The following is a 21,179-nucleotide window of genomic DNA, read 5'->3' on the forward strand; positions in this document are numbered from 1 at the left end:
CTTAATGACCAGATGATTCACTAAACTGCAATGATTTGCTGCCTTAACATCTATAGCAAAAAGATTTTAAAATGGGACAAAACTCACTTAACAACTATCTTGCTTAGCAACAGAAATTTCCGGCTCCATTGTGGTCATAAATTGAGGATTACCTGTATTTTATTATAAACTAGTTCACCATCCTATTAGCACTCAAAAGTAATCTAGATATAAAAGTCCATATTTATTTTTAATAAATTCCAGTAATATTAGTTATTTGCATTTATATCATGTTTTCCTTGTGCAAGCATACCTGGGGAAACTCATTTTATCTGAATAATAACGTAAGTAGCCTGGGTAGAGTTCAAAATTATCCACTGATAATTCCAGTCCAAGTCCAACATCTTAAATACTGCACTATACTAGCACTAAATTAAAAAATAAAGTATATTGAATTATGCAGTCCTATTATGTAGACAACACTGATTATTAAAAAGACCGGAGGAAGTAATGAAGGCTAATGTTTAGATGAAGTGCATTTTTTCAATTTCATAATGAATTATTAATAACTAAGGAGAGTATTGTAAGAGGGACGAGATAATTTTGAAATATCTATCAGAATCACATGAAGGGGAGAATCTAGCCAATTATATGTGTATCTATAAAGCACAAACTTGAATGAGAAGGTGGAGCTCACTTGAGTGAGAAAATATAACGCCTGATGCTTAACTCAAATTGGAGGCATATCTCCTTTTATACAACAGTAGAAAATATTTAGCAGTGGCTTAATATTGCCGAGCTAGTCTTACTCATCAACTTAATTGGTTCTAACATATTTCTGTTTAGAATTGGAAAAAAAGACAGGAAGGACAGAAATGTAATAGAGAAACTCTTAATGTAACATAGGAAAATTAAAAACAGCTCTTTTCATATAAAACACATTCTTTTTGTAAACCAACCAGTTCTAATCTAGCTATAACTAGGAACTGATTAGCCAGAGAATAGAAATATCATGTATGCAAACAGCTCCAACCCCTTATTGTAGATAGGAATCAGAATATCCCTGATGACTTTCTAGCTTCTGTTTGAGCGCAACTAATGAAGAGGACGTCCACCAATTCTGGATAATTGGTTCCAGAGTCAAACTATTGTTACTATTAGAATATTTTTTTTCAAATATTCAATTTGAATTTACATTTTCATAACTTTATACACAATTTTCATGACATTATATTGAATGTGATAACAAGCATATCACAAGTGTGTGCTCCTTCTAGAGGAATACAATTCCATCCGGAACCAGAATCACATTAAATTCCTGGTTCTGTTTGTTTGGGTAGCATTTCACATGTGGATTCTTGATACCTTGCAAATCAATCAAGACTGATTTGTAGGTATGGCATGTGATATTTCATCAATATGTTTGGTCTTGATGAAAATGCACATCATGATATCGATAGTCCTCAATTTATGACCAATATTGGAGTCCAACATTTCTGTTGCTATGCAGGACAGTTATTAAGTGAGTTTTGCCCCATTTTACAACCTTTCTTGCCATAGTTGTTAAGTGAATCACTACAGCTGTTAAGTTAGTAACCCGGTTGTTAAATGAATCTGGCTTCCCCATTGACTTTGCTTGCCAGAAAGTCACAAAAGGGGATCACAGGACCTCAGGGCACTCAACTGTTATATATATGAGTCAGTTGTAAGCATCTGAATTTTGGTCACATGACCATGGGGGTGCTGCAACCGTAATAAGTGTAAAAATGGTCATAAGTCACATTTTTCTTTACCACTGCAACTTCAAACAGTCACTAAATGAACTGTTGTAAGTTGAGAAGTACCTGTTTACACTTCTTGGCAGAAACTGAGAATCTCCAGTTTCCCTCCATACTATATCTAATTATTAGTGTGCTCTTTCGTTGAACCAAATGCATATATGTTCAGAAATCTCATCCTTAGGCTGGTCAGGGTGGGATTAAAAGGAATCAGTGTAAAGCCAACTGTGTTTTCATATAACAACCTAAATTTAGGGAAGTTGCAATTCAGTTTATAATTTTTAATTTGCATAACCATTTAATAAGAAATCTAGTGCATTTTTCACATCTAAATAATTCCTCAGGAACCATTAATTTAAACCATTTAACATTTTGTTCATGTATATTATATATGTTTCAAAAGCAGATTTCCACTTATACAATTTAAATATCTTTTCCCTCTTTTCTCTATCTATATAAAATAAATGGTAGACTTATTAGCCACCAGAAAAAGGGTGACCGATCACCAGTTCTACCCATTCTACTATTAAAAAGACTTTCTGGATACAAATCTATGTATCTATCCAATATCTTGTCTACTGTCTTTCTTGTCTAAAAAATGCAAATTTACCAAGCAGGAACTTCTATACTTTATTGTAGCACTGAAAACAAGATTTACAGCTGATTTCTATTTTTTAAAAATTTGGATCTACCACCTCAAAAGGCATTTTATCAATATCAGAAATTTGATTAATTTTTTTTCTAAAATTTGAGTTCTTTAATTATGGAAGAACAACTTTTACAAGGCCAACAAAGCCTTTGTGGAACCTAGAAATAACATATGAGTAAAATTGGGGGGGGGGAGGGATGTACCTGAGGGAATTGCTGAGGGAATTGCTGAGGTCCTCCTGGATACTGCATTCTTGGTCCTCCAGGTGGAGAAGCATTTTGGTAGCCTGGAGGCAAGCTGGGATAAGCAGTCCCAACATGTTTGTTTACTTTAGCATTTTGAGAAGCAGGATTATGTGGGGTTGCTGAAAGAGTAAATACACTGAATGGTAAATGATAACATTTTTTTTTACCATTTTAGTAATTAAATACAATGTACAGTATACACAGTAAACAGATCATGCTATGTTATATAGCATTACTTTACAGACAAATAAATGTGGTGTGTTTTTAAAAATAATTTTAAACCTTAAATACTTTCAAAACAAAGTAATATAATTCAAACTAAAACCACAAACATAACTTCCAATTTTAGTTCACCTCTCCCACCCCTGGCAGAAATATTGCTAACTTAAATCATCACAATCATTTAGCTGCCTGAATAAAGCTTCAGTTTATGATGTTTCTGCTTTGGAGAGCCTCAGCATGCTCAGTCTAAATAAATACAGTTATGTCACCCTATTCTTTTTGTTTTTATTAAACAAAACATTGACCTTTTTGTAATCACAGCTTTTGAAGGCTTTAAATTACAAATGGAATTCTCACGTTGAACAAAAATCTAGTCATTACACTGTAATATTTATTTATAGGTCTGACATGTGGCACCAATCTAAAAGAACTCTGAATGGCTTATACTGTTCTCTTTCAGTAAAAAAAAGGTTAAAATGAAAAGTAAAAAACAAAGCAAAACAATTAGCAACTGTAGCTGAAATTTCAAAATGTTTCACATCTGAGGCTGCCGGACAAAGAGGCTTCCAGACAGAGAGTCTTCCAGCAGCCAGCCCACAACCATAGAGCACACTCCTAGAGTGGCCGCTGCTGGAAGACTCGGCAGCTGAGTTTTGGAGTTTTGAAGCCGGAGAAGAAGTTATGCTCGGAGCGCGGTGGGGGCGGAACAGGCGCTCGCGCAACCCCCCTCTCCAGCCGGGCAGAACTCCATGCACTGACCTAGAGGGTATCCCGAATGTACCAAGCCACGGGAGCTGGGGAGCGGGCAGAGCGCCACGTGCCTTGGTGCCATAAGGATACTCCCTAGGTCAGTGAATGGTGCTCTGCCCAGCTGAAGAGGGCCAGCTGGTTGCTAGTGAGCGTGGTCACCTCAAGACTGCTTCGCCCCGAGGATGTGCCCGACTGTTCGGGAGCCAGTTCACAAGGGAGCAGCTGCCCAACAACCCCAAAACAATAAGCCCTCCCCCTATAATAAGCCCAAGGCCATATTTCGTGGGGCAAAAGAAAATAAGACCATGTCTTATTTTCGGGGAAACACGGTATCAGAACATGAACTCACCAATATTAAACCAATATAGGCATACAAACAATAGTTTGAGGACAGTGTACCTGCGCTACTCTCAGTGCCATCACTGGTGACTATCATATCAGAGTTAGTGTTAGTAGCGTGAGTAGTGTTCCAATGAAGACTTGGTATAGTATTCATAACTTTAAAAAGAAATTCTATCACACAGAAATAGGAATAGATCATTTAACAAAATATAGATTACAGCAAGCATTTTTTGTTGAAAAAAAAAATAAAGATTTTGTTCAATTAACTTTCCTTTTCATATGATTAAGAACAGATACTTGAATAACATATAGGTAGTTATTCCCAACAGTAATTGAGACTGGGAATTCCAATGCTAAGTAAGATACAAGATCATGTGATTGCGCTGTCTTATGATAGCAATTCCAACAGTCCCAAATGCCGTTGAATCTGGTTGCAGAATTCCATGGTCACATCACCATTTGCGATCTCCTATTAACTTTCCCATTGACTTTGCTTGTCACAAGCCAGCAAAGAAGGTTTGCAACAATGATCATATGACCACGGGCCACTGTGATGTTGTAATTACAAGCCAGCTGCCAAGCAACCAAGCTGCAATCGCATGATCTTGATGTCTAATAAAACACATTATTACATTATCTGGAGGACCACATCAAAAACTGCTAACGGAAATCTGGGAACAATATCATAAAGAAATAAATGGAACTATCAGGGCTACACACTATTTCCAGGTATTTCTCTTGGCAATATTCTCAATAACAGCTAGGCCCATCCTTAACTTGGGATTTCAGATACAAGAGACTATTTTTTTGCTAGGACTTCACCCGAATGTATTTTTTACATTCAAAGTTCAATGTTTTTGAAGTAATCCAGCCAGTGCTTAAATCTGCAGATTCGCTAGCATCATATCTTTTGCACATGGATTAGCTTTCTTTTGTACATTATTCTGGAAAGTGTTGTCTTTAATTAGGAATGCTGGTAACATGTTTTCAAAGTTTCATAAGAATTCTAAGTTGAATCACGGAGTGCTCAAGCATATAGTTAATCAGTAGGCAGAAAAATGGTGGTTAGGAAATAGACAGAATAAATTTTAACCACACATTAAAAATAGACTTCTTAGGTAACTAGGACTTGGGGTGACTACTGCATATGTTTAGGAAGAGCGCAGCAAACTGGATCTGATATTCACAAAGCAAAGAGAAAGCTGAACAACTATGTTCTGCAGTGTGATGCAAGCTTGAACCTGGAGCCAGAAAGTGGAAAGTAAATAAAAACAGCAGCTAATACAACTGCAAAATCACATGAATCCAAATTTCCATGCCAGCAAAGGGATTTCATCAACATTGTGGAACTTTGGACCTTTTTGGTCCTGATGTTTTAGACACTGAAACTGATGAAAAATGTATATAAAACCATGCAGTATGAATGCTTTGTAGTCTCAAATCTGCAATAAACAAGACTGGTTTGCGCTGCTTCTTTGTTCCAAATAACAGACCTTCAAACATGGATTAATGTCCTGTTACAGAAGGTCAGCAAGGAGACAGTTTGCCGCCACTTTGTATAAATAAAAATGGATCGCAAAAGTTGTTATAAAAGTCATGTCATGTTGTTCAAGATTGTTGGAAGAACCAATTCACCAAGGACATGACTTACTTTCACTTTTCCCAGATTATTCTTCAGACCCTCAATGCCCAAAGCCTGAGTATATCAGAATCAGAATCACTGAGCATGCTGAAAATTTCCTAACTCTTGACAATTAATCCAGCCATTTGTTGGAGAATTTTAAGTACACTTTATTGCCCTGAAACACAATACTGTTTCCCTGAAAATAAGACCTCTTCAGATAATAAGCCCAATCGGACTTTTGAGTGCATGTGCTAACATAAGCCCTCCCCTGAAAATAAGCCCTCCGTGAAACTATTGCAACACAGCAGCAGCCATGAGGTGACCACGCTTGCCATCTCCTGCACCTCAAAAATAATAAGACCTCCCCGAAAATAAAGCAAAGTGCTTATTTCGGGGGTCAAAAGGGAGGAACACAGTATTAACCAGCAAGCTTGTGAACCATTCTTGCAATCAAAGACCATGAGGGTTGTGGTAGTGGATGAATTAGATAAAGATCATACAATGGGGCAAAACTCAATAAATAGAGTCTCATGTAGTAACAAAAAATTGGGGCTTAATTGTGGACGTAAGATAAAGACTACCTGTAATGTCTTTCATTGAGTTCTTGTCAGATCATGAAACTGCTTTTCAGGAGATAATTCAGAAACAGATTGTTTCTAAGATCCAATTAAAATTAAACACTTTTTTTTCAAACCAACCATTGCTAAGTGGCTTCCTCATGTATCAATTGTTGCTGGCCATTTCCCCTGTTCTGTAATTAAGGTAAAACTGATTTTGATAGGATACTTAATGTATGTGAAATGTTATACAGCTATAATTTGCTCCTGTACTGATATAGACTCAAACATAAAATGAATTACTAAAAACTTTTTACATTCTACATGTACTTAAGGTGGATTTACTTTTGTTTATTTTTGATTAGTTGTGTTCAGAAGGGCAACATTTTAATGAATATTCAGATTACTGTACTTTTTGGAGTATAAAACACACCTTTATTTTGCAAAAATGGCCTTGCATAGCTTTTAGGAGGCTTCCAGAGTGCTTCTGGGGCCCGGGGAGTGCAAAAATGAGCAAAAAAACAGGTCGGTCCCCCACCCAGGAGCACTCTATAAGCCTCCTAAAGGCTATGCATGCCCTTTGTTTGACGAAAAGCGGGGCATTTTTTCCTTGCTTTTGCCCCTCCCCTCAACCCCCAGGAATACTCTACAAGCCTCCTAAAGACTATGCATGCCCTTTTTTTTGACAAAAAAGGGCCCATTTTCACGAAAAATGGGATATTTTTGGGAGGTCTGCAGAGTGCAAAAACTTTTTTTTAAATTTTCCTCTTCAAAATCTTGGTGTGTCTTATACTCTGAAAAATACGGTAAATAGTACACATAGTTCTTGATTTACAACAATTTATTTGGTGACCGTTCAAAGTTACAATGGCACTAAAAAAGTGACTTATGACAGATTTTCACAGTTACATGTGATCACCTTTTGCAACCTTCTGACAAGCAAAGTCAATGGGCAAGCCAGATTCACTTAACAACAGGGTTACTAACTTATCAATTGCATTGATTCACTTAACAACTGAGGCAAAAAAGGTAAAAAAAATGGAAACTCAACAAATGTTTCACTAAACAGAAATTTTGAGCTCAATTGTGGTCATTAGCTGAGGACTACCTGTATACCCTCCTCTCCAAGGTCATTAAACCAAAAGTGAGCCATTCAATATATATTTTTCTTGCTATTTATAAGAATCTAGAAAAGTAATGGTGAAAAACATGTACTGTATTTTACTTCAGAGATCACTGAGATAGAAACCCCACAATTTCTTAAAAGAATTCATTTTTAGTACAAATTAAAGAAATCTAGATAGAAAAATATTTGCAAATTTTAGAATTCAAGAACACCTTCCAAAAATGCAGTTAACTGAACTGGAACTGGTCTGGTTTCCAATATCACAAGTATTTATCTACTTCTTTGGTTCTAAGAGCATTTTTGTTCTAAAGTAATATTACCCTAAAAAATTTGGTCTTTATTATTCTACTTCATATTTACTTTTCAAAAATGAAATACAAAACTGCATCTTTGATTACTACTACCTATTCACATACTGTAGAAAAACTATTCAGATTATATGAAAAAGAATAGAGTTCTTTTAGTAAAAAATGAAGATTTCAGAACTTTTCTAATGAGTAAATCACAATTTAAATGAGCTGCCCCCATTAGTGATTTAAATCTAATATACCAAGCATTACACATACCTAACAATTATTGTAATGTATAATATGTTAGTTTTCATTAAGATTTAACCAGCATGACAAAAGTTAAATCACGTGATTTTAGACCAAATCATTCTGCAAGACATTTCATTTTATACTACACCCCCACTTAAAGATGAATCATGCAGGGGGAACTTCTTTAATTTAAGAAAAATAGAAATTGTTATTAATAGTCAATCACAAAGAAAAATATTTTAGGTCTAATGTTTTAATGGATAAATTTCAAAACTGTTTTGCTTTGTTGATAGTTAACCTAGCATTTTCATTGTTAACTAATTATGACTACAGCTTTGTCTTGAGGTTTTAAACAAATCCATTACATCCTGTTTAAACACACATTTCACATCTTGATTAAAACCAGACTATAAAGTGCTGCTGAGTGAAGTATTATAATATTACTAAATGTCTGTTAAATTACTGCAGGTGTCCATATCACTTTTAAGTCACAGAGTTATACATAATGTATAAATCTATATTCAATTTTCAATTCCAGAAAGCACATTTCCTCTATACCAAAATAGTTCATAATTGTGTTGTGTGGCTGTTTTGAATAAGAGGGATACGGGGGACCCCTTGCAGGGTAGGGCTGAAGACTATGCCCAGTTCTTGGCGGACAAAGTTGCTCGGTTTTGGTCGGATCTGGACTCCACCCTTGCAGACCCAGCCGAGGCACGAGTGGACGACTTGGTAGACCAGCGCTGGGTTGAGTTTCAGGATGTTACCCCCGGGGACGTGGACAAGGCCATGAGGGCTGTGAGTGCCTCCACCTGTGTACTGGACCCGTGTCCCTCCTGGCTGGTAGCTAACAGCAGGGAGGTGACACGGAGCTGGATCCAAGCGGTTATTACCGCCTCGCTTCGGGAGGGGCACTTCCCCGCCGCACTTAAAACGGCGGTGGTGAGACCCCTCCTGAAGAAACCATCTCTGGATCCAGCTGTACTTAACAACTATCGTCCAGTCTCCAACCTCCCCTTTATTGGGAAGGTTGTTGAGAAGGTGGTGGCCTACCAGCTTCAGCGGTCCTTGGAGGAAGCCGATTACCTGGACCCCTTCCAGTCCGGCTTCAGACCTGGTTACAGCACAGAAACCGCTTTGGTCGCATTGACCGATGATCTCTGGAGAGCCAGGGATGGAGGTCATCCCTCCATCTTGGTTCTTCTTGACCTCTCAGCAGCTTTCGATACCATCAACCATGGTATCCTTCTGCGACGACTGCGGGAGGTGGGGGTGGGAGGCACTGTTCTGCAGTGGTTCTCCTCCTACCTCTCGGACAGGTCGCAGTCGGTGTTGGTCGGGGGACAGAGATCGACCATGAGGCCCCTAACATATGGGGTGCCGCAGGGGTCGGTCCTGTCCCCCGTACTATTTAACATCTACATGAAACCGCTGGGCGAGATCATTCGGAGGCACGGGATAAGATACCATCAATATGCGGACGATACACAGCTGTATCTGTCCGCCCCGTGCCAACTCAATGAAGCGGTGGACGTGATGAACCAGGGTCTTGAGGCCGTTAGAGACTGGATGCGGGCTAACAAGCTTGTACTCAACCCAGAAAAGACCGAGTGGCTGTTGTGTTTCCCTCCCAACAATTTGGCTAGCATTCCATCACTCAGGCTGGGGGGCCAAATTTTACACCCCTCAGACAGGGTTCGCAACTTGGGAGTCCTCCTGGATCCACAGCTGACCTTTGATCACCACCTGTCAGCTGTGACCAGGGGGGCATTCGCCCAGGTTCGCCTGGTGCGCCAGTTGCGACCCTACCTGAATCGGGAGGCACTCACAACAGTCACTCGCGCCCTCGTGACCTCTAGGCTGGAATACTGCAACGTGCTCTACATGGGGCTGCCCTTGAAGAGCATCCGGCGACTTCAGCTAGTCCAGAATGCGGCCGCGCGAGTGATTGTGGGTGCACCTCGGTTCACCCACATAACACCTATCCTCCGCGAGCTGCACTGGCTACCTGTTGATCTCCGTGTGCGCTTCAAGGTGCTTCTTACCACCTATAAAGCCCTCCATGGTAGTGGATCTGGGTACTTGGGAGACCGCCTCCTGCCGATTACCTCCTCGAGACCGATTAGATCTCATAGATTAGGCCTCCTCCGAGTGCCATCTGCCAGCCAGTGCCGGCTGGCCACTACGCGGAGGAGAGCCTTTTCAGTGGTAGCTCCGACCCTCTGGAACGAGCTCCCCGTGGGGATCCGTACCCTCACCACCCTTCAGACCTTCCGCGCAGCCCTCAAGAACTGGCTATCCTGCCAGGCCTGGGGGTAGAGATTGATCTGCCCCCACCTGAATGTTGGATGAATGTTGTTTACTTTTTAATTATATGTAATGTTATATGTTATTGTCTGTATCCCCCTTCCTATGCGTTGTTAGCCGCCCTGAGTCCCCTCAGGGAAAAGGGCGGCCTATAAATAAACCTATTCAATTCAATTCAATTCAATATATGGACAGGCACAATAGAAACAATTAATTCCCCATTTAACTTACTTTTGAGCAATGGAAATAGAATAAAAACTATCTTACCCAGGAAACCACCTCCTTCTATTGCATCAAAATTGTTTGGGACTGATAGTCCATCATTAGCAGGGCATGTAGTATCACCTATTAACAAAATAATCTATTAGAAATAAGTAACACTGATCACAGCTGATATCATAATGTAGATTGTAAATCATAATTCATAGCTTAACATTATGTGTAAATAGGGCCATTATGACCCATTCAATATACTACGGTTAAAATAGATCATGGCTCAGTAGAATATATAAACTCAGTCCTTGCTTATGAAGTTAAAAAAACTTGGTCCATAAAAAATTATGCTACACTATCATGTTTCCCCAAAAATAAGACCTTCAGGAACTTTTTCTGCGACCAAGGCTTTCCTGAAAGCCTCTGCAGTTGATAAGAGCTCTGGATTGATCCGGAGCTCTGTTATCGGCTGCAGAGGCCTTCAGGAAAGCCTTGCCAGCTATAGAAGAAATGGGCCGGCAAGGCAGCTGCCAGGGGGTGTGAGGTCTGGCTGCAACTCTCCAAAGTTAAGTAGTAGGGCAGGTCCACCCCTCCATCCCCACCCTAGCTTAATTTTTATCCATGCACATTGGAGTGGGCGGGGTCTTAATTAGGGGTTATCTTGAGGGTAGGGTTTATATTGGGTGCATGTGTAAAATCAAACTAGGGCTTACTTTTGGGATAGGTCTTATTTTTGGGGAGTGTTTTTATTTCTTTTCAGCTGTTAATAGGTTTCCTTTTCTCCTAAATAAAGTATCACCACTGGAATTGAATCATATTCAATTACTCTTACATAATTCATGTTTTTGCTCTTAACTGTATGAAAGCAGTTATTCCTCTAATAACCACGTTAATGCTTACCTTCTTGCATACTTGCTGAGTTTTGTACAGCCTGGGATGCAGTGCTTGATGGGGGAGGAGCTAATGGGGGAGCAGAGGGGTGTGTATAAACTGGACTTCCAACTGCAGAAGGTCCTAAAGGAGGTTGAACTGGCAAATAAATGTAATTGATTAGCTTGCGGTAGAACAGTATCCACAAGAACCAGTAGAACTTGCACCTTTTCTCAGTTTCTCAATGAATTAATTTTGATACAGAGTCTGTTTATTTCTTAGTTAGCACAATAGCAATAGCACTTAAGATTTATAAACCACTTCACAGTGCTTTTACAGACCTCTAATTGATTTACAGAGTCAATAATATTGTCCCCAACAATTGGGTCCTCATTTTACCAAACTCAGAAGGATGGAAGGCTGAATCAACCTTGAGCCTGGCAAGATTCAAACTGCCAAACTGCAGTTAGCCAGCAGTACTGTATTCTAAACACTGTGCCACAGGCGTGGGCACTATGGCCCCTTTACCACCTATGGATTTCAACTCCCAGAATTCCTAGCCAGCTACTGTGTTGAAGTCCACAGATCGTAAAAGGGCCATAGCAGCCCACCCCTTCTTACAGTTTAGTGCTAGGTATAAATCAAATCATTATTGCAGATTTGGAAAAAAAAACTACAGTAATTTAAGTTTAATGTTAACATAAGCAAAATCACAGATCTTACCCAATGCAATTATCCCATGAGAAGTTGCTGACGAAGACGAAACGCATTACTACAGAATCATACAGTGTGTTTCTACAGCTAGAGATGGATTATTAGGTTTCCAATTCCCTTAAATACTACAATATAGTGACTCACATACAGTTGTTCTATGCAAATATATGTTCTATATAAGTGTATCATATCATTTAATAGACAAGAGACAAGAAGTACAGAGAATGCAGCAAGAACAAAGTTCAGCAACCCAGGCCAGCATATCCATTCTACAGCAGGGATAGAATGTTCTTTATAGCTACCCTTTTTCTCATCACCACATCAGCATTACTTATCTGTGGCAAGACAGAATCAATACAGGTAGTCCTCGACTTACAACAGTTCATTTAGTGACTGTTCACAGTTACGATGACACTGAAAAGTGTGACTTATGATCATTTTCACAGTTATGACCGTTGCAGCTTCCCCATGATCATATGATCAAAATTCAGACGCTTGGCAACCAGTTCATATTTATGACCGCTGCTGTGATCTGATCACCTTTTGTGACCTTCTGACAAGCAAAGTCAATGGGGAAACCAGATTCACTTAACTAACTTATCAGCCGCAGTGATTCACTTAACATGGGGCAAAAACTCACTTAACAAATGTCTCACTTAACAACAGAAATTTCAGGCTCAGTTGTGATCGTAAGTTGAGGACTAACTGTACTTGCAAGTTCATATTACAGCCCATCTATATATTATATTCTACCATACACAGTTCTACTATAATTTCTTAACCCCCAGAAATATCAGAGAGCTGAAAATTCACTAAACAACAAATCAGTTGCCAACTAATGACTCACATTAAACAGCAAGAAAATTTATTATTGCTAATGAAATAGAACATTATTGCTAATTAGGGTTTGAAATCTTATTTGTTTAACCTACTGGATTAAGGAATCTGCAACCCTCCAGATATAATATTCTTTATCTTTGGATATGCTGGTTGATGCTGCTGAATACTGTAACCGAATTACAACTTGCAGTACTGTCAGCCAACAGAGCATTTGAAAGAGACTAAACTGGTTTTCCAACTCTGTCATGAAAGGGGAATCCTTCTGACACAAATTTGTGGAATCTTAGAAGTTGTAAAGGAGGAGGAGACTGAGGGAATCCCATTATTGTAGTACAAGCCCATTTATACAATCCTTGGTTTCATGTTCATAAGCATTTTGGGAATATCTGGGATGAAAAATACCTAGGATTTTTCCCTAGATGGGATATGAGTCTTGGAATTGCTTCCTTTTTCTTACCTTGCCTTGTATAGGTGTTGTGAATTGGAGGACCTCCAGCAGAAGAAACATAATGGTAGTTTGTGGGCAAATTTGTATTCCCTGATGGCAACAAGGGTGAAGTTACCGTGTGAGCAAAATGATTTGGTTGAGATACTATATTAGGTTGAGTCAAAGGATTCTGCATATATTGCCAGTTTGAATTAGCTGAGAAATTATTTCCAGAATAAAAACTACCATCAGAAGTTGATATAGCAGTTGAGTTCTGCAACAAAGAAGGCATTTGGGCAACAGGACTTGGCTGTGATGCTGTCAGAGAAGATCCCATTGGGGTTCTATTAAGAGTCTGACCAGAAGGTATATTCCAAGATGTCCCATGGCTATATTGTCCGGAGGTGGCATGCAGAGGATTCTTTGTTGCAATTTGCTGAGTATACATATTTGGGATCAAAGAGTTATGTCCCTGTCCATCTGATAAGTGTGATGAATTCATCAATGAGCCTGGCACAGGACCTAAAGGAAGACATTTCCAATTAATAAATGAGAAACATTTTTGTTGAGAAACCTTAGGTTATTTCAGTAATTAAAATAAAATGAATAAGGCCAACCACTAACTTTATTTGGCTTTACAAACTGCCGAACTACTCAGAAATCCCACAGCTTCATTACTGTATGTAATTCCATAATAAAAGGTACGGATACTTAAGATGTGTAAGTGAATCCCGGCAACTCCACAACTGTACAAACCCTCTCTTTAGCAATGGTTTAAAAGAAGTCATAGGGAAATGTTGGAGAAGTAATAAAAAAAATCCAAATGAAGTATAGCTACCCATGGGCACCATCAACTTCAGCATTACATTAAATTATGTAATTTTAAAAAGGATGCATTTTTGTCAACAGAATAACCATTACCTGAAAATAGAGAACAATTATCTGCACATAGTGGGGAAACCTGGAGGCATAATGGTATTACAAGACCTCAGGGAAGGAACTGACAGAAAGAAATATATCAGCCACCTTCTTTGCTGTGGCCAACTAGGTATATTTTCTAACAGCATGTGCTGTTATTTCAAAATAGCTATACGGATTCTATATTTTATCAAAAGAATAAGAAAAAAAGTGGCTGTTTAACTCTTTGTCAATAAAAAGTAACAAAAAGTAATCTTTTCCTCCATAAGAAGATTTCGGAAAATAACTATTAATGTGGAAGGTGAGACTAACAGGATGCCATGTTTTCCCAAGTAAGGGGACACACACACACACACACACACACACACACACACACACACACTCAAACACACAGACATTATTCCTTATTTGTCACAAGTTATACAAACTCAACCAGGATCAAGTCCATTTATTTCAATCATATGTATTTTTAATAATGTTCTATACTTGAACATAAACATTTAAAAGACTCTCTTTAGCTTGATCTCTTTTTCTGTCCTAATATTTACATTTTTCAATCTGATTTTATATTCCAGTCATTTCAAAAGCTGCTCAAATTAAGTCTGATTAAAACCTATTCAACTAATCAAATCATGTGCATGTCTTCAATGCTATATAATTGGTCAAGCAATTTATATAACAAGCTCTGAACGATAACCAGATAAAATTAATATGTTCCTGTATGAAAAAGAACATATTAGGTATTTCTTCAAATTTTCTGCAACTTGAAACAAGAGTCTCAAACTGATGGCTAACCTCATATCCAGTGACAACAGGAAATAGGCCAACATCTTGTGTGGCAGCTTCAAGTAGGCCACGTGTACAGACAGCTGAACTTTTAGCCTCACACTGAGGCATCGCCAACCACATCAAACAGTAGCAGTGCCTGTGGAAGCAGGTCCTGCCCCTGCCTGCAATTTACATCAAGCTAAGGCTACGGGTGCAGCTGTGTCTTGGTCTACTTCCTGTGGATGCAGATGCTTTTCACCCTATTGTTAGGAGGGGTCACAGCAAACAGTGGGCCGAGCAGGCTCTAGCAGGGTTGGACTTGTGCTCTCATTTTCCCAAGGTGCCTCAAGGAAAGACCTTGCAGAGGGAGACAGAGGTGGGATCTGTAAGCCAACTGCAGGACAACAGCTGGGCCCGGCTGTGGTAGAACAGAGGGATCCCATCTCCCCCACCTAGACATTCAGTGCTTTCCCACTGCAACTTCTCCTGCTCACATATTCTCCATGCAAGAGTGACTCACTACACACCTAGCTCTAATATAGCAATAGCAATAGCAGTGGACTTATATACCGCTTCATAGGCCTTTCAGGCCTCTCTAAGCGGTTTACAGAGAGTCAGCATATTGCCCCCAACAATCTGGGTCCTCATTTTACCCACCTCGGAAGGATGGAAGGCTGAGTCAACCCTGAGCCGGTGAGATTTGAACCGCTGACCTGCTGATCTAGCAGTAGCCTGCAGTGCTGCATTTAACCACTGCACCACCTTGGCTCAAGTAATATCAGTAACAACTGCAACTGTCACTGCATAGCAAACATGGTAGCCAAAGTGAAATGATGAATAAGGATGGATAAAAATGATGGATGAAATTTAAATTAAAAAGTCAAGTTTAAAATGAGATGGTACACGTTTTCTTAAAAATTTCTTAACAAATACAAAATGAAAAACATAACTTCTTATAATATACTAATCTTTATAATATTCAGTAGAAGCAAGCATGATAACAGGCTTGTTAACTAGACTTCTCAGTAAAAGAGCAATGACTAAGAAGGTTAATGAATAGTGAATATGAGTACAATTTATACAATAAAGAATCTATGCAAAGAATGGAGGAAAGAATACAAAACGAAGCAAAAAGAGAACAGAGCACACTATTGCAGTTTCAAGGATTTGAGAACTAAATTCCTTATCCAAAGCTATGTTTAGTAAAAATTAATAATATCAATGGACAATTAATTCTACCACCTTTCGGAAAGTTTTAATATAGTTTCTCAACTGTAGGTAAAACAGACAAATCATTTTATCTAAATCTGAATTTTCTGATTAAGTACACACACTTTCTAAAATTGTACCTACCTTTCTCGGAATTCTTAAGACCATTCTTTCAAAGTTATATCAAAGAATATATAAGTATAGGTGGTCTTTGACTTACAACAGTTCATTTAGTGACAGTTCGAAGTTGCAGTGGCATGGAAAAATGTGACTTATGACCATTTTTCAGTTATGACCTTTGTAGCATGTGATCAAAATTCAGATGCTTAGCAGCTGGTTTATACATATGACTGTTGCTATGTTCCAAGGTCATATGATTACCTTTTATGACCTTCTGACTAGCAAAGTCAGTGGAGAAGCCAGATTCCCTTAGCAACCAGGTTAGTAGCTTATCAACTGAAGTGATTCACTTAACAACTATGACAACAAAGGCTGTAAAATGAGGTAAAACTCACTTAATAAATGTTTCACTTAGCAACAGATATTTTGGGGTCAATTGTGTCATTAGTCAAGGATTATCTTTCAACAGTTCATTTAATGACAGTTTAAAGTTACAAAGGCATTGAAAAAAGTGTTATGACCATTTTCCACACTTACAAACATTGCTGCATCTCATGGTCACATGATCAAAATTTGGATGTTTGGCAACTGATAGTTATGATGCTTGCAGTGTCGCAGGGTCATCTGATCCCCTTTTGTTACATTTGACAAGTAATGTCAATGAGGAAGTCAGATTCACTTAACAGATGTGTTACTAACTCAACAACTCTAGTGGTTCACTTAACAACTGTGGCAAGAAAACTCGTAAAATGAGGCAAAACTCACTTAACAAATGCTAAGTGACATTTAACATTTGTTAACATGTTAACAAATGTTAACAACATAAATGTTTGGCTCAATTGTGGTCCTTGGTTGAGGACCACCTGTAATTTTATTGAGCACTACAGTGAATAAGCTGATTTTAAGTAATTAAATACAATGTTCCTGACTATGGATTTATATCACAAGGTAATCAAACTCATCTGACCAAAAGCCATTAGAATTAAATCAGCCAAAATAAGAACCTATAGAATACGTACAGTATGGACAGCTTTAAATTCAATAGGACCTATAAGAAATTTCTAACTGGAATTGCCTTGAAATCACAAAGTAGGGAGCCTCATAGCAACATTTTTAGTTTTTCAGAGCTGTGGCAAATCACAATGACAAATGACTTTTGTGGGGGATGGATACTGCTCACACTGTGACAATTCAAACATCAGATTCTAAAATGTGCTATGCCCATGTAACTAAATACAGCATCAAATTATATAACAAGTCTAGAGTACATCTCCTTTGGGGGAAGCGTAAAAGCTTAAATGTTCCCATCATTCCATATAAGAATTTCCATAGAATGTTCAGGAGCAGAACCCATTTCTCTACATAGAAAATGGCTAATAATTATAAGGCAGCATGAACATAAATTTTCCTATTACTTCAGAAACAAATTGGAATTCTAATTATGTTTCTTTGTAACACTTTAGTCTTCCAAAGCAATATTCAGCATTAATGCAAATAAATAATGACTTAAAATTTTCTTGGATGCTCAGAAAATCAGAGATGAGAATTTCTGCTACATACTATGCCTAATTCCATTTCCTCTTCCTTTTTATATAGGATGTCAGGTCTTATTTTCAGTTTTATAGTTACAGAAATGTGATTCCTTTAAATATTAAAGGAATTCCAGTTTTCAAACAGACAATGAATACTGCCACTACTGGGTTAGAAAAGCAGAAAGGTAATGGAGAATGATAGTTTACTATTTTGTCTAGCATAAGACAAACATGTTTTCTCTTTAGGCTTGGCCTGATTGTAAAAACAAGTGGAATCTATAATTCCTTAATTCAGAATTATACATTTTTAATAAGAGAGCATTCTTATATCAACCAGTCACCTAGTATCGTCTGTATGTATATTGTTCTATTTAAAACTGCAGTTTATTCAAAATTACTGCCTCTATTGCCACAGAAGCTGCACAAGATTGTGGGTAACCACAAACCACATTCAGAATTCTGTGCAATTAAGTCAAATGAGTCTTGGGATATTTTTTAAGCTAAAATACATGTAATTAATTAATTAAAATATAATTTAAAGAATTACTTTTAAAAAATAATTTTAATTGACAACACCTAAAAGACTTTAGAGCACAAATTTCAAGATTTTCCAATATTTTAAATCATCATAAATCCACAGACAAACTAAAATATAAGACCTATACAAGTTTAAAATTGTTTCAACTAAAGAAAGATAATACACCATATAGGTAATCCTTGACTTGCAACCATTTGTTTAGTTACCTCGAAGTTACAATGGCACTGAAAAAGTGACATGAAATTTTTTCATACTTACAACCATTGCACCATCCCTGTAGTCACACATTCAGACACCTATTTAATGATGATTGCACTGTCCTGGGATCATGTGATCACCTTTTGACAAGCAAAGCCAAGTCAATGGAGAAACCAAATTCACTAAATTGTGTAACTAATTTAACAAATGCAGTGATTCATTCAACAAGAAAGGTTGTAAAATGGGGTAAAACTCACTTAACTGTCTTGCTTATAGCAAGATAAATTTTGGGTTGAATTGTGATTGTAAGTCAAGGACTACCTGGAGCATCTGGGGCTTTTACATTTGAAGTAAAGAAAGATAACATGATAGAATATAAAAGTATACATGGTATAGAAAATACGAATGGAGCAAGTTTTTTCTTTCAACATCAGGATTCAGAGTTACTTATTGAAACTAAATATGTTGAGAAATCAGGAGTGTTAAAACAAAGTACATTTTACATAATGCATAGTTAAAATGGGATTTCACTGCTTCCTTTAGCCAAATTTATAGCTAATAGTTTTGATAACAGGTATTACATCTAAATATCAGCTAGAATTGTAAGTCATGAACTACCTGTACCATAATTTGCATCAAGACCAAACATATTGATTAAAAATCACACACCATGCCTATATGTCCATCTTGATTGATTTGCAAAATATCAAGAATCTACAGGCCAAATACTACTCTTCCTAAATCAGTTTGCAACACACGAAACAATACCACTGGCTTGCATTCTTTCTACATCTATTTGTTGCTCCAGCAATGATCCTGTTGCAATAAACAATCATGTCATTTCCAGCTAACTTTATGTCACTATCACTTTACAATACAGGATGCCCATATCGATTTAGAATTCTACACTTCATATTAAATAGGAAACTCACATAATGTAACCTATGATCATTAACTCCAAACTGGTGTAGTAAAAGGGGAAAGGACAAAGTTCTGTATTACAGAACCATGGAATCACAGTTTCAATCTCTTAAGAAACAAAATTTGTACAACTCCTATAAGTACTAATACACCTTGATTCTCTTCCTAGACCTACAATCTTTAAAAAAAATAGAATACTAATTACTGTCAACATCCAACTATGAAACTATACAGTGAAACACAGCTAAAGATTGGCTATTGCTCTATTTTTACCAGAAGAACACACAGGTCGGCACACAGTTGAGACACAGTTTACAGTTCCTCAGCCAGCCTCATTTGTCAGCTTTCAGTTCCAGAGAGGAGGAGAAATTGAGCAACTAGTCAGCTGAGAGATTTTTCTGATTATACCAGCATAATGAACTCCTTAAACCAGGAGCATTTGAATTATGCACAGCATTCTTTACACCCACAGATCCCAGAAAGCAAGTAGCATCCATTCTGTATGCAATTTTCTTCACAACAGTGCTTTTATATATATCTGTAGGAAGAATGGTCAGCTGGGAAGCCGTCTCAAAAGAGTGATTGATCAATTAATTGTACAAAAGACAAATATTGTAAACCATCCGGTTTTCTAAAGATATATAAACACACAGCGTCAATAGGTTGCAAGCCACATTAGGGTACTGCCATATATATGAATATATATATTCTGCTACGCAGATTAACCTATTTCTCCCTCTGGGAGCCGCTTCCCGTGTCTTCGTGTTAAATTCTGGGAAATACTCTCAAGCGGCAGAGGCGTTTCATCGTTAGGAGCATCGCCAGGGAGTGACACAGGGAGCGCCCATCGCTGCCTCGTCCCCAAGAACGCTAAGAAAATGCTCCACAGCTGCTACTAGTGCGGATGCCACGGCTGCAACTAGTCCCTTCTCCCAGGACCTCCCTATGACCCTCAACGCCTTCCAAGCACGGGTGCCATCGCGAAGGGAAAGCAGGGCCTCGGGATGGGAAACCAGGGGAGCCCGCCTAGCAAAAAGCCCGTCTTCTGCTCGAAGTGCCATCCAGCTCCTCGAGGGGCGACAGCCGAAGGGGGTCCGCGTACCGCCGCCGCCACGTACACGGATCCTCCGCGCTCCCGGCCGCCCTGCCCCTCCGCGGCGTGACATACGACTGTCCTGCCGAGAGGAGCCAGAGATTCAAGCCCCCTTTAGAGGAGCCAGTGATGACCCGGGGTGCGGCCGGGTTCACTCACCATTGCTGTACGGCTGCTGCGGTGGCGGCGGCTGGCCGGCTCTAGTAAGGCTATTATACGCGGGCCTTCCCGGCTGGGCCATAGCGGCAAGCAAGAGGATCGCTTCACGGGCGTCTCTGAGTCTTGCTCCGGCGCCAAGCCCAGGAGGGGAGGCCCTGCTCTTCACACCGGAAGAAAGTAAACGAAGGCCGCGCAGGCGCACTCGGTACACGTGGCACTTCCGGAACGGAGGATCCCGCAGCCGTAGGCGGGGCTTAGGGTTGAAAAACCGTGGCCTTGGAGGCGCGGTAGAGATTTAAAGGAATAGCGCTCTGGGGACATCATCGGGGCGGGGTTTTGCTTTAAAAGCGTTGAATTGACAGGCGGGATTCATTGACACCTAGGCTCACCTTGCTCAGAGTCCAATTTTAAAGGAAAAAAAATCGACCCATAGCTGCTCAGAACCATCAGTGGGTAAATCAATAAGTCTTCTAGGATTCGGAGAGTGAATTTTCTTCAATCCTGGGAACTCAGCTCACCCAGAGTTTGAGATTTAGTATAG

General features: G+C 38.9%; 1 protein-coding gene across 1 annotated transcript in view; it reads right to left on the reverse strand.

Moving 5' to 3' along the window:
- The window catches only part of SEC24A (SEC24 homolog A, COPII component), a 43,701-nt gene extending 22,890 nt beyond the window's left edge, over positions 1-20,811 (reverse strand). Inside the window, exons 1-5 of the mRNA XM_087709527.1 lie at positions 20,639-20,811; positions 13,213-13,704; positions 11,232-11,360; positions 10,386-10,463; positions 2,610-2,770 (exon numbers count right to left, since the gene is read on the reverse strand). Coding sequence (XP_087565653.1) covers positions 2,610-2,770; positions 10,386-10,463; positions 11,232-11,360; positions 13,213-13,704; positions 20,639-20,720 — 942 coding nt within the window. The 5' untranslated portion in view covers positions 20,721-20,811. The remainder of the gene's footprint in view (positions 1-2,609; positions 2,771-10,385; positions 10,464-11,231; positions 11,361-13,212; positions 13,705-20,638) is intronic.
- Positions 20,812-21,179: the final 368 nt, after the last annotated feature.

The sequence above is a fragment of the Thamnophis sirtalis genome, unplaced genomic scaffold, assembly GCF_051295495.1.
Source record: "Thamnophis sirtalis isolate CommonGarterSnake01/CBP01778 unplaced genomic scaffold, rThaSir2_p1.2 scaffold_3, whole genome shotgun sequence".
Taxonomy (NCBI): domain Eukaryota; kingdom Metazoa; phylum Chordata; class Lepidosauria; order Squamata; family Natricidae; genus Thamnophis; species Thamnophis sirtalis.